This window comes from Bufo gargarizans, chromosome 11 (assembly GCF_014858855.1).
Source record: "Bufo gargarizans isolate SCDJY-AF-19 chromosome 11, ASM1485885v1, whole genome shotgun sequence".
NCBI lineage: Eukaryota > Metazoa > Chordata > Amphibia > Anura > Bufonidae > Bufo > Bufo gargarizans.
This window is the reverse complement of record NC_058090.1, coordinates 67,896,655-67,910,310: the sequence shown is the minus strand read 5'-3', so window position 1 is coordinate 67,910,310 and position 13,656 is coordinate 67,896,655. Positions and strand designations below refer to the sequence as shown.

General features: G+C 44.3%; 1 protein-coding gene across 1 annotated transcript in view; it reads right to left on the bottom strand.

Annotated features, from left to right (window-relative positions):
- PRKD1 (protein kinase D1) overlaps positions 1–13,656 on the bottom strand; it is a 134,850-nt gene that overhangs the window by 36,763 nt on the left and 84,431 nt on the right. The window contains exon 3 of the mRNA XM_044272177.1: positions 3,119–3,250. Within this exon, the coding sequence (XP_044128112.1) occupies positions 3,119–3,250 (132 nt within the window). The remainder of the gene's footprint in view (positions 1–3,118; positions 3,251–13,656) is intronic.

Sequence of the window (13,656 nt, the reverse complement as noted above, 5' to 3'; positions counted from 1 at the left end):
TCTTCCTTCCAGAGATGCTCATGCAACAAAAATCCAAACACGATTTGGAAGGGCTGTTTACATGAAGATGCTGGTCCAGTAATGCTGACAGCTTCCAGACCAATACAGTACACAGCAGATAGCCGGGCAAGAACATAAAAGTGATCGACTAGGATAAAAACACATCTCAGGGTGATTATAGGGAAGGAATATTATTACAGGCCCATGTAAACGTGCTGCCGATCACCCAACAAGCGAGTAACATTCTTGTTCATTGGGTGAAATGATCTTTCATGCAGCACATTAATCCATTGTTTCTGGGCAGTGAATTGTGCTGTGTGAACAGCGATCTGTATAAGGAGAAGCAATAGCAGTAGGGCTGCTATTATTTTCAATTTAGGGACGATTGATTTTTCTTTATTTTTGTATTTTTTTTTAAAGACACTTTATCAAAAGTGGGGGGAGTAGCAGTGCGTCTTATAGTAAGAATGCTAATGACTGCTTCCATTATGAAAGTGGTCTTCAGCATGTGGGAGGCACAGGGAGGTGGCTATACTCACATTATATATATATATATATATATATATATATAAATGCTGAGTGTATGCATGTATGTGTGTATTTCCGATAAAAGAATCTGCACCATCAAATTTTCAAAATTTTGCACAACCATCTCCTATAACTCTGGGAACATCAAAGACTATGACTTGAGTGGAAATTTTCACCCCATACTTTCCAATTATTTGCCAAAAAATACACTTTGTAACCTAACCGCCAAACTACAGGAGCCATTGTCTGTTGAATCACAGCTCAGATTATATTTTGCTACAGGTCCTTAATATGAGCTCTGATTGGTTGCTATTGGCAATGAAGGACATTCTTAAGTAGAAGACAGCTGCGGCTCTGATGGGTGTGATCTGAGGCTGATGGGGCTGGGGCTCTGATGGGGTGTGATCTGAGGCTGATGGGGCTGGGGCTCTGATGGGGTGTGATCTGAGGCTGATGGGGCTGGGGCTCTGATGGGGTGTGATCTGAGGCTGATGGGGCTGGGGCTCTGATGGGGTGTGATCTGAGGCTGATGGGGCTGGGCGGTGTGATCTGAGGCTGATGGAGGCTGGGCGGTGTGATCTGAGGCTGATGGAGGCTGGGCGGTCTGATCTGAGGCTGATGAAGCTTGAGGGTCCGATTTTGGGGTCTGAACTGAGGTCTGATGAATAATGGGGGTGTGATTTGGGGGTCTGCTCTAAGGTCTGATAGAAAATAGAAAATTAACTTACTGATAAACATTTATTTTTTGGGGGGATAGGAAAAGATCTATTCTGCATTTTTCATCTTTTTACTTTCACAGGGCAGTGTAAGGGAACATGCATACAAACGTACTTTTTGTCTGCATCCGATCCATATTTTTTGTTTGATGTGGACCCATTCACTTCAATGGAGCTGCAAAAAAATGCAGACAGCACACCATGTGCTGTCCACATCCATTTGTTCGTTCCATGGCATCCACAAAAATATAGAACATGTCCTATTCTTGTCCACATTATGGACAGGGCTGTTTATTATGGCCCGGATGTTCTGAAAAATGCAGATTGCACATGGCCAGTATCTGTGTTTGGTGGATGCGCAATTTGTGTACTGCAAAAACAGCTATGGCCATGTGCATAAGCCTTAAATAACATGTTATCTTTATAATATGGGTCGTGGCGAAAACAATTCAAGACTATAGATGTGTGCATTTTTTACCACTTTTAAATGAAAAAATGGTTTTATTTACAAGATCTTTATACTGCAGTAGAATACCATGTATACCAATGCATTAGAGCCCATCATTGTACACTAACAGGCAGTCTATTAGGTTGTGTCTGTGGCAGGGTATAATAGACATACAGTCATGGCATGGCCTTTGTTAGATCCCAGATGCCATGGCAAGACATTGGCACTCCACCATGTGTTCTCAGGGGGCCAATGGTATAGGGAGCCTCTGTATCTGCCCAGATGCCGCAGTCACTATTGATGAGTTATCTAATATCCGGCTGTCACAGAGGGACCCCAGCCACAGCCAGCGCAGGGCTCCCAGTGATCTGGGGTGCGGTATCAGCACAGCCTGTATGGGTCTCTTCAGCCTGCATCAGGATTAATGGCATGGCAGGCAGGGACTGAAAAGAGTAAACAGTGGTCTAAATGTAAGAAAAAAACACTATCATCAGACACTAAAAGGGCAAATTAATTAAATTCATTTGACTAATCGCGCAGCCGTAGCCCTCGCGCTTGTGCAGTGGAGGTGATTGCTGCATGTAAATGGAGCTCTTCACTTCCACTAAAAAGCTGGCAATCGTCAGGAATAAAAGGCCCTAATAATTGCCTGTTAGGTTGGGCAGTGTAAATGCATCATAAACCAAAAGAAAATTTAACAAACCAAACAAAAATAACAATTTTTAAAATGTAATATTTAGTCCCAATTTTAATACTTGACTGTATCCATGAAGATCAACTGATTTGAGAGGGGGGAATTACAATGAATCAACTATAATGGAGGTGCCTATAAAATGTAGTTAGGTTTTTGCTGCTTTTTTTTTGTTCATGCAGACAGATTTTTCTTTAAACTATCATGGGGTATGCCATAAATGTCTGAAAGATTCTGCACATGCGCAGCCAGCCTCTGCAATCTTCTGAATGCCCATAGCAGTAAATGGAGAGTACCAGATGCATGTGCACTGAGCTTCAGGAGTACCAGCAAGTACCAGAGGGGCATATGGCATATCCGATGAATATGACAAATGGTACAGATGGGGCAACCCTTTAAGTATGTAGTAAATTATGAAATTCACTACAGACAAGGTGTATTTCTGCATAGCATGCTCTAAATATGCATTTGTGTTTTTTTTAGAAAAGTTGAAAAATATCTGTTTTAATTATACAGTTAAAAATGCAGCAGAAACTGTAAAAACCGCAAAGCACTGTTCAACATTACTACAGTAAGCAACATACACACAGTTCAGCTAGCATTGCATTAAAACAATATACCAGTACACCGGTATTCTTCTGTCACATTATGTAATGAGGGCACCTAAGACTCTGCTAATGTTATAAGTACGTTATGATGCTCGGCCAAAATGAATGCTCTCATTTCCAAACTCACCCTCACATTTGAGGCCCTGCCTCACCAAGCCCCAGAGCATCTCTCCACAGTGGTCACAGAACGCCGGAGCCCGGTACGAGTGGACATACAATGTATGTGGACGAATTTGGAAATCTTCAAAGGTTGCAGAAGCTGAAAACACAAAAGGCACAAACATCAGTTTCTTTTAGACCGACGGCATCATACTGCAGAGAGGACAGTGCTGAAAGCTTAAAGGGATATTCATCTGGGACCCATACCTATACGGACAACCAGGGGGCCATTTATACTCCTCCTTACCCACACTTAACCAACATTTACAGCATAACCTTTGGATATGTCCTAAAAGTTCAAATTGGAAGATCCGTTTAAATCCAACAGCTAGCATACACTAGGAGGGAGCCCTGCATAAGACCTTTCTGTCAACTGGACTGTATGATCAATCAGTTTAATGTTCGGCAGATCTGACAGTCAAATAGGAAGGTCAAATAACAGCAGCGATGGGTAAGAATATATGACCCCACCCTTGCAATGTTTCAGTCTGAACATGAGTTATACCCAGACAGCAGGAAACGGATCATCCAACTGATATGTGGGATGTAGTAGCCTCCGGCACAGATTTGGAGAAGAATCCATGTGCAAACCCATGTCAAAATTAGCCCCAAAAAAATCTGCATGTAACACATGTGGAATTTGGTATGGATTCGGTGTGTAAACGCAGAGAGATCTACAGAAACTACACAGCCAGGTGAATGCAGCCTAAGGGCCACGCACTCGGCCGTTGCTCAGCTGTTTCGTGCATTGTGGACAGCAATTTGCAGTCCCCAATCCACGGACCAACATCAGTGTGGATTCTGCAGATGGATCCATTCAACCTTAGAGAAACCCCACAGAAGCACTACGTTCCACAACACACCTTCCGGATTGCTGACCCATTCAAGTGAATGGGTATATTGTGGACCTGCTGTTTACGGGCCACAATATGGGCACAGCTGGGTGCATGAGCCCTAAGGGAAATCTGCAAAAGCTACAATCAAGTGGCACAAGTCGCATTGCATAAAAATGCTGCCAACCTTCACGTTTTGGGCAAAAGATCTGAATAAAAAGAACGGGTAGATGAGCTGGGGCAGACTGTTACTCACCTAGTATAAAGCTCACCGCCATCTATGTTCACAAGGGCCAGATTAGACCTGCATTTGGGCACTGATTCTATGTTAAATGACAATCAAGTTTCAAATTTGGTGGAGTTTCTGCAACCCTGTTCACATGCCACTTTCTTGCAGCGGATTCAGTGTGATAAAAAAAAACGTATGCAGATTTTGTATATGTAACAACCAGTCTATGCTACACCTGGAAGTAGCCTGAGCTTTCTAATAACGGGTTTATTGCAGCCCCTCACTGCTGGTTGATCATGCCGTAGTAACACGGATGAAAAATAGTCGCAAGTCTATTTATTCAGCAGTGCGACAATAGATGGACAGAAGTTGGGAAGAATGCGGGCATGTCAGGGGCTGTGAATTTACTAACAGTGTAAATTTTGGCAAAAAAAGATGCCAAGCAGGGGCTGAAGTAGTTTTTCGCCAGGCAAAAGGTCATCTGCTATAGATATGTCTAATATATGAAGAGGAACACGCCTCGTCATAAATCAAGTCTAAGGGGGGAAAGTGTAAAAAGCCCCACTGGGTCCATGGCTGGGAGACTGTAGGACAAATGTGTACAGTCAGCACTGCGCCATCAAGCAGCTGCACTGCCGGCTTGTGGGAGCTCATGGACCATAGTAGGATATGATGGAAAATGTCACTGGTTTAACTAGAACTAGTTACCAGACTCATTGTGCTGCCCACGACACTTACTGCCATGCTCCACGCTCGTGTCCCCTCCTTCAGTGTTATACAAGGTTGATTTATATGACACACGTAGGTGTCAAACAGGAAACCATTAAATATCTCAATTTTCCTGTGGCCTGACCATTTGTAGACCATGCTTCACACCTACGAGGCAGCCACAAAAGCCACTCCACCACAAACAAACCTGAATTAAGGAATACTGGGTTTCTTGGATAGGAAGTCCGATGTGGCCTCTCTCCCCTCTACAATCCATTATGAGCTCTGCTGTAAGGGTCATTCTACACGCACCTACCACACAAGGGCAGCAAATACCCCAAACCAACTTCTCCCCTCCTGCCTTAGGGAGAGTTCACATCACTGATATTATCTATCAGAAGAACATAAAAAAGCCGTCCGAACACGATCCAGTTTTTTTTCTGTTCTTCTGACGAATCAGACGAGCAGAAGAATAACGGTAATGTGAACTCTCCCTTAGCTGTTGCACAGGTATCCTTCAAGACTCCTCATACACATACACGCTCTGCTCAACTACGTGTAATGGTGGGTTTACACGGGCCAAGGAGCCGACGCTTCCTTCCCAAAAACTATGGGGGTAAAGCGCTGCATTTACATGCAGTGATCACCTCCGCATTATGAGGCGCGGTTGCTATTGCGATCACTTGTCCTCATACAGCTGCATCTTTTCTGTCTGAACAGTGATCTGCTGCCAGAAACCACCGTTTGTGCGTCTGCATGAACGTCAGTTTCACGCTATGAACGAGCTTTTTGCTTCTTCATCTGGCGATTGGCTGCTCCTTTAGGCTACTTTCACACTAGTGTTTATGCATGATCCGGCAGGGCTCGGCAAAAACGCTTCCGTTACTGATAATACAACCATCTGCATCCGTTATGAACGGATCCGGTTGTATTATCTGTAACACAGACAAGACAGATCAGTCATGTACTCCATTGAAAGTCAATGGGGGACGGATCAGTCTTCTATTGTGTCAGAGAAAACTGATCCGTCCCCATTGACTTGCATTGTGGGTCATGATGAATCCGTCTTGCTCCGTATCCCAAGACGGAAAGAAAATTGCAGCTTGCTGCGGTTTGCTCTCCGGTATGGAAACACAACCAAACAAAACGGAATACTTTTTGGAGCACTCAGTTCTGTTCAGTTCAGTTTTGTTCCTATTGACAATGAATGAGGACAAAATGGAAACGTTTTTCTCCGGTATTGAGATCCTATGATGTGGTCAATACCAGAAAATAGAAACGCTAGTGTGAAAGTAGCCCTAGACAGGCAGATTGATGGGAACGAGCATCGGCAGGAACGTTCGTCCCCGATAACCTGCCTGACAATCGGGTCGTGCAAATCCGCCATAACACATTTTCGATTGGAATAAACAAATAAGCTGCCCCCCGAACTTTGTTTACTGTCCCCACTAACATGCCTTCGGGTGAGAATTGTGATAACCCCATACACACTGAAGAATTTGGCCGAGGAATATCTAATTTGAGTGGACTCCTCCTCGACTTTTCATGCGCTGCCCTCATCCTCTGAAATTATAAAACTCCATATAATCTGGAGGAAGCAGTTCCATTGCTAATGAAGTGCATCCATCATAGGAGGAGACACGGCGTATCGCGTGCAGGCCCGTACAGCACGCCCCTGTGCATTTTACTGCACTACGCTCGTCCGGGGAGGCAACACCTTCCTTTGTATATAGCTTTCCCTTCTATGGGGGAGGTCATGCGCTCAGCTAATGTACCAAACAACCTTGGGGTAAAAACACAGCAGCCTATTAACATGTATTGAACAAGTTATGCAAGACTTAGGAGAGTGAATATTATTTGACTGCAGACCTTAATATGGCATGAAATTGCTCATACTGCGAATAGACAATAATAGCGAGTGTATGGTATGGCCTAATTAGAGAGAAACCTGTCAGATGTTTTATGCTGCCCTATCTGACAGCAGGATATGACAGAGCGAGAACGTCTGAGCTGTGATATACAGGTTTGTGCGATTTGGAGCAGGATTTATGAGTAAAAAGGTGAGTAAATCCTGACCTGCAAAATACATACGGTTGTGTGAAAAAGGCCTAAGGCAGCTACATTTCCCATATGTCTACTTTATGTTTGCATCATTTTGTAAATGTCATTTTATTCTGTAGCACATTAGAAGGCTTAGAATTTTAGAAGAAATTTTTAAACGTAAAAATAAAAAAATAAAAAATTCAAAACCCATGGAGATGAAATTTCCCTTTTTGGCAGATATTCCATTTTTAGTCAATTTTTCACTGTAACAAAGCAAGGGTTAACAGCCAAACAAAATTCTATTTATTACCATGATTCTGCAGAAACACCCCACATGTGGTCATGAACTGCTGTATGGGCATGTGGCAGGGCGAAGAAGGGAAGGAGCAATGTATGGATTTTGGAGGGCAGGTTTCACTGAGATAATTTTAAGTTGCCATTTTGAATTTGAAGACCCCCTGATGCACTCCTACAGTCGAAACTCCCAAAAAACTATGGGATAAGGTGACAGCTTTATTGCTACTATTTTGAGATTGTGTCTATTTTCTGAAAGCCATATTTATTTTTATATTTCTGCCAATCGTCTTGTGTAGGGGCTTGCTTTTTTGCAGGAAGAGTTGATGTTTTTATTGGTACCATTTTTTGATCATTCAATATTACCCTGGGTTCACACCTGAGCGTTTCTGAGACGTGCGTTTTACGCACGCTTTTTGCAATAGTAAACGCGCGTTTGACGCGTTTGTGTGATTGACTGCAGTGTTGTCCAATGAGTCTATGGCCAAAACGCGCGACAAACGCCCCCAAAAAAGCTCAAGAACTTGTTTATGCGTCGGGCGTTTTACAGCGCGTCCAAACGCGCTGTAAAACGCTCAAGTGTGAACCAGGGCCATAGGGAAGCATTGGTTTTCACGTGATGAGCGTTTTACAGCGCGTTTGAACGCGATGTAAAACGCTCAGGTGTGAACTTAGGGTTAGACTTTTTGGAGCAGGGTGACAATAATTGTTTTGGCACAGTTTTGAAAAAATATTTTACGGCATTCACCTGAAGTGGTAGATCATGTGATGGTTTTATAGATCAATTTTATATGTGCTTATTATGGGGACGGGGTATTTGTTTTTAACCTGAAATGTTTTTATTTTTTTATTATGAAAAACACTTTTCCTTTTATCCCACTGTGGGACTTGAACTTTGGGGGCATACAATGCATTACAATACAAGTGTATTGTAATGCAGGATCCAGGGGGCTGGGTCTCACAGGCTTTCATGGAAGACAAGCCCCTATGCCTGTATAAGACATTGGGCTGCCTTCCCAGCAGATGCGGATGAAAAGGGAGCCCATACCCTGTGCAAACCGGATGCATGCTGCAGTCAGCTTTGACTGCGGCATACAAGGGATTAGTACATTGGCAACAGTGTATGCACTGATGCCGGTATATACAGGAGGGGCTCAGCTGTCAGCGACAGCCATGCCCCTCTCTCTCTGATCGGGCGGGTGCAGCATGCCGCTGGTCCTTCAGTCACGGCTCCCAGCTTCGTACATGTAATATTAATATGGGTAAAAACCAAACACAAGTTTAGAACTAACTAAATAAATGCACATGTGTGCGATGCCATGGTTGAAAATACAAAGACAAACGCTATGCAACAGCACTCTGAAAATACATTATAGGAAATAATGCTATATTCACTATACTAATGAATATGAGGCACCTAGCAAATATATTAAAATCAAAATAATTTGTACCCATCAGAGGTCGCAATAACGCCGTTCAGGCCATTTTACTCTCTGAAAACAGTCTAAGGGTCCATTCAGACGTCACTAGTGCATTGCGGATCCGCAATACACACGGCAGGCACCCCCATAGAACTGCCTATTCTTGTCCGCGGACAAGAATAGGACATGTTCTATTTTCTTCCAGAAACACGGACCGGAAGATCAGGGCCGCGCTTCGGAAATGCGGATGCGGAGAGCTCACCACATTCCATTTTTCAATTTGCGGAACTGATGCGGACCCATTATACGGACATGTGACTGGAGCCTAAGGTCTTAGACTTTTCCCTGTCATTCATGAGCGCAGGAGCTTTGTGATTGGTAGATTGGGGCAGGCTGCCAAGCGATCGTGTCCTGCAGCAGGGGAAGCTGGCGGGAGCTGTAAGGAGGAGGCTAGCTCCCGGGCAGGCGCCACTATATTGGACTGGACTTTATCACTTGGCTATAATTGCCTCATATTCTGCATACCCATCTCTGAGGCTACAGCACATGTTGTTCTGCTCTGTTAGATGAGCATAACAATGAAAATAATCGAAGTGCTGGATCGGTCACATAAGGCTGGGTTTCTGTCATACATTTAACGGACACAAAAACCATATACATTAATGCCTCAGACAGATGTCATACTGTGGCATCCGTCACCATAAAATTCCATTGTAAAAAAAAAAAAAAAGCAAAAAACACAAAACACAAAACCCTATACTTGTTTCCAGGACTCTGCAGGATCGGAAGGTGTACTGTACCACGTTTTTCCATCCTGCAAGGGCCAATGGAACCCTATAGTGACGGAAGCCACAGTATGCCATCTGTCTGAGGCATCCGCTAACATACACGTTTTTTTGGTGTCTGCTAAATGTGTGAACCCAGCCTAACCGACAGGTGATGAGTCTGTTCAATTTCCGTTTGGGAATCCTGTCCATTTACCAGACAAAAGAAATGCAAGCACAGCTTTTTTGTCCACTCTTTTTGACAGAATCTGCAACAAAGGCCCCGAATGGAGCCTCCAACGCAGATGTGGACAAGTGTAGGCCTACGTATTATGTATCTGGATTACTGCAACTTTCGTACTCCTCCTCGGGTAAAAATACTCCACAAATATGGTAAGAGGAGTATTTTTACTCTTCCGGAGTAGATGCACTAGATGGTACCACTACTCGTGCCAGCAGGCCTCACATGAATACACTGCACTAGGTAACGTTAGCCTGTGGGAAAGACTGGTTTGTTAGGAGCGCAAATTAAAAATGGAGGCAGCCACACCTCCAATAACACAGGAACAGAAGCCAAAGTTAGTCAGCACAACCTGTAAAGGGATAGGTATGTGTCGCCATGGCTGAAAATACAAAGCCAAACACAATGCAACAGCACTCTGCAAATACTGAATATATTAGCTAATGCGATATTCATTATATGATAGCTGCCACGGAGATGTAGCAGAGCCCGTACAGGGATCCGGAGTGACGTGGGTGCCGGGGGGATCTTTTAGACTTTAGATTACTCTAACTTCACTGTTAAAGGGGTTATCAAGATGAGGATGGATCAGGATAACAATGGAGCCCGATAGATAAAGAGTATAGTCAGCAGTATCTGCTATGTGACCTGGACCCAGGATTAAATGACAAGTAGATATGATTCCTAAAGGGGCTGTGCAAGAACCCCCCCCAACCCCAGTCACCTGGACCTGTAGAGGATATATGACTTGCCTGCTCCTTCTTCTGTGATGTTCCACTGAGCTCGCTTGATGTCAACGTCTGATTTCCCACCGCCACAGCCAATGGCTGGCCATGGCAGTGACCTTACTTCATGACAAACGGCCACATGACCAAGGGGATCTGGTGTCCGTCGCAGCCAGCGGTTGGCTGTGGTGATGTCAAACAGGATGACTACATGGATGGAGCCCAGCGCAGCATCGCAGGTTGGAGGAGAAGCAGCGGGGGCCGGGTCAGGAAGCAGGCAAGTCAGCTTTCCTTTACGAATGGGAACCCTTTAGGGTGGCCATACTCCGACTAAAAGGTGAACAAAACTACGGTTTCAACCAAAACAAGTGTGCGTCGGGTGAAAGTTAAAAATGATGGGTTACTTTAGCCGACCGATGACAGCCCATTATCATCTGAAAATAAGTCAGCCGTAATTAATATGTTCTTCCAATAGTTGTGCAAAAGATCTTTCTTTCAAAAAAGTTTTTTTTTTCTTTTTTCTTTTCAATGAACAGTAGGGCCAATATGGAATAAAAGGTGTATGGCCGTGTCTGAGAAATGAACGTTCACCAGGTGTTTAACTGCTATTCATCCATCAACCAACTTCTGTCTAAGGCCACTTTCACACTGGCGTTTCTGGGTCCGCCTGCGAGATCTGTTTCCGGGCTCTCACAAGATTCCCAAAACGGATCAGTTCAGCCCCAATGCATTCTGAATGGATAAGGATCCGGTAAGAATCCATCAATTTGGCTGCGTTTGGCCTCAGTTGTGTTTTTTAGACGGTCACTAAAACACAGCTTGCAGCGTTTTGGTGTCCATCTGACTGTGGAGCCTAACGGATCCATCCTGACTTACAATGTAAGTCAATGGGGACGGATCTGTTTCTCACCGACACAATATGGTGCAATTAAAAACTGATCCGTCCCCCATTGACTTTCACACCAATGGAAACTGAGAAGTGGCAGGCATTCACCTCTATAGAACCTCCAAAAATAGCTGACTAAGGCCTCATGCACATGGCCGTGCTTTTTTTTGCGGTCCGCAAACCGCGGATCCACAATTTGCGGAACGGAAGCCGGCAGTGTAAATGCCTATTCTTGTCAAAGGAAACCTGTCACCAGGATTTTGTGTATAGAGCTGAGGACATGGGTTGCTAGATGGCTGCTAGCACATCCGCAATACCCAGTCCCCATAGCTCTGTGTGCTTTTATTGTGTATAAAAAAAGATTTGATACATATGCAAATTAACCTGAGATGAGTCAGAGCTTGAAAATATGACTCTTCTCTGGTCACACAAGTAAGATATAACTCTTTTATGTTAATTTGCATATGTATCAAATATTATTTTATTTTTTTACACAATAAAAGCACACAGAGCTATGGGGCCCGGGTATTGGGGATGTGCTAGCGGCCATCTAGCAACCCATGTCCTCAGCTTGATACACCAAATCCCAGTGACAGGTTCCGTTTAAAGGGAAACTGTCACCAGTGACCTCCCTACTGAGATGATTGCTCAGATAAACACACAGGGACAAAATTGTTGGTACCCTTCCTTTAAATTAAGGGGAAAAAAATTACTGAAAATCAGCTAATGAAAATCAGACGTCTAATCTTCATTTCCTTCTACATCTGTCATCAGACACAGTTGGGTGGTCCCTATGTGTGTCCTATTATTCACACTGGCCTCTGGAGCAGACATATCTTGGCTTTGCTGTATAGTATGGGGGAGGGTAAGCACAGTCACTCTGATTAGATGACCGCACTATTGTACTGGCCTAGATGGGGCAGGATAGCAGTATGCCTCTTGCACCAGTCTCTGGGGAAGGAGCTGTACTCCACTTCCTGAAGAAAGTAAGGTCCACAGGAGCAGCCGTGAGGTTTTGCGATAAACACATAGGGGGAGATTTATCAAAACTGGTGTAAAGTAGAACTGGCTTAGTTGCCCATAGCAACCAATCGGGTCCCACCTTTCATTTTCCAAAGGAGCTGTGAAAAATAAAAGGTTTCCTTTACAACAGTTCTGATCAATCTTCCCCATACAGTTTACCTGCAGAACCATGCGGCCAATAACTACCAATCCTCGCTGATCTGTGTAGTACAACCACGTTAGTGGCGTTTTTGACTGCTGTGTGTGAATTACAGTCTCCAAGACGTGATGTGTACAGAACCCCTCCGCCAGAGAGTGACAGGGAAGATGCAACTTAAAAAAAACTAAAATATTTAGGATGTGAAAGCAAGCTACTACTCAATGAGGAGCAGAATTGTGATTGTAGCTCTGGCTGTAAGTCAGGATTAGTGCAACATACAGTAAGTAATACAATGTAGTCACAAAGCTAGCTAATCTTTTGGATAAAGTATATTATAAAGAGTCTAAAATGATGCTTTAAGGTGGTCATACTGTAAAAAAAAAAAAAAAAAAAAAAGGAAAAAAGGGAACAAAACACAACAAAAGGCAAGACAATGGAGCCCAACTTCAAGGGGCTCCAGAATTCATCACTGTTAACGGCACCCAATCCAGTCTACGACAGGAAGCAATTCAGGGAAAAAGGAGAAAGCAGCAGTGCTCCCTTCTGCGTGCCATTAACATTATACAAGCGTACTTTATGGCATCTGTAGTATGGGAAAAGCTCACAGTGTTGACTGTCATTGCAAGCATCACCTGGAGGACGGCACAAAATTCCTGCAAAACCTCTTCCAAGGCTACTTTCACACTTGCGGCAGGACGGATCCGACAGGCTGTTCACCCTGTCGGATCCATCCTGCCGCTATTTCTCTGTGCCGCCACTCCGTCCCGATTGACTATAATGGGGACGGGGGCGGAGCTCCGGTGCAGCACGGCAGTGCATGGCGAGAGGCCGCCGGATTAAAAGTCCTGCATGTCCGACTTTAGTCCGGCGGCCTCTCACCGCGAACTGCGCCGGAGCTCCGCCCCCGTCCCCATTATAATCAATGAGGACGGAGCAGCGGTCCGGCAGCACGGCGAAATTTTACAGCATGACCACCTTAAAGCATCATTTTAGACTGTCGGATCCGTCCTGCCGCAAGTGTGAAAGTACCCTTAAACATAAGGGACTCAAGGTCATAAATAAGTGAATTCTTCATGATGGAGCTTCACTGTAAGGGCTCTTTCACATCTGCGTTATTGTCTTCCGGCATAGAGTTCCGTCGTCGGGGCTCTATGCCGGAAGAATACTGATCAGGATTATCCTAATGCATTCTGAATGGAC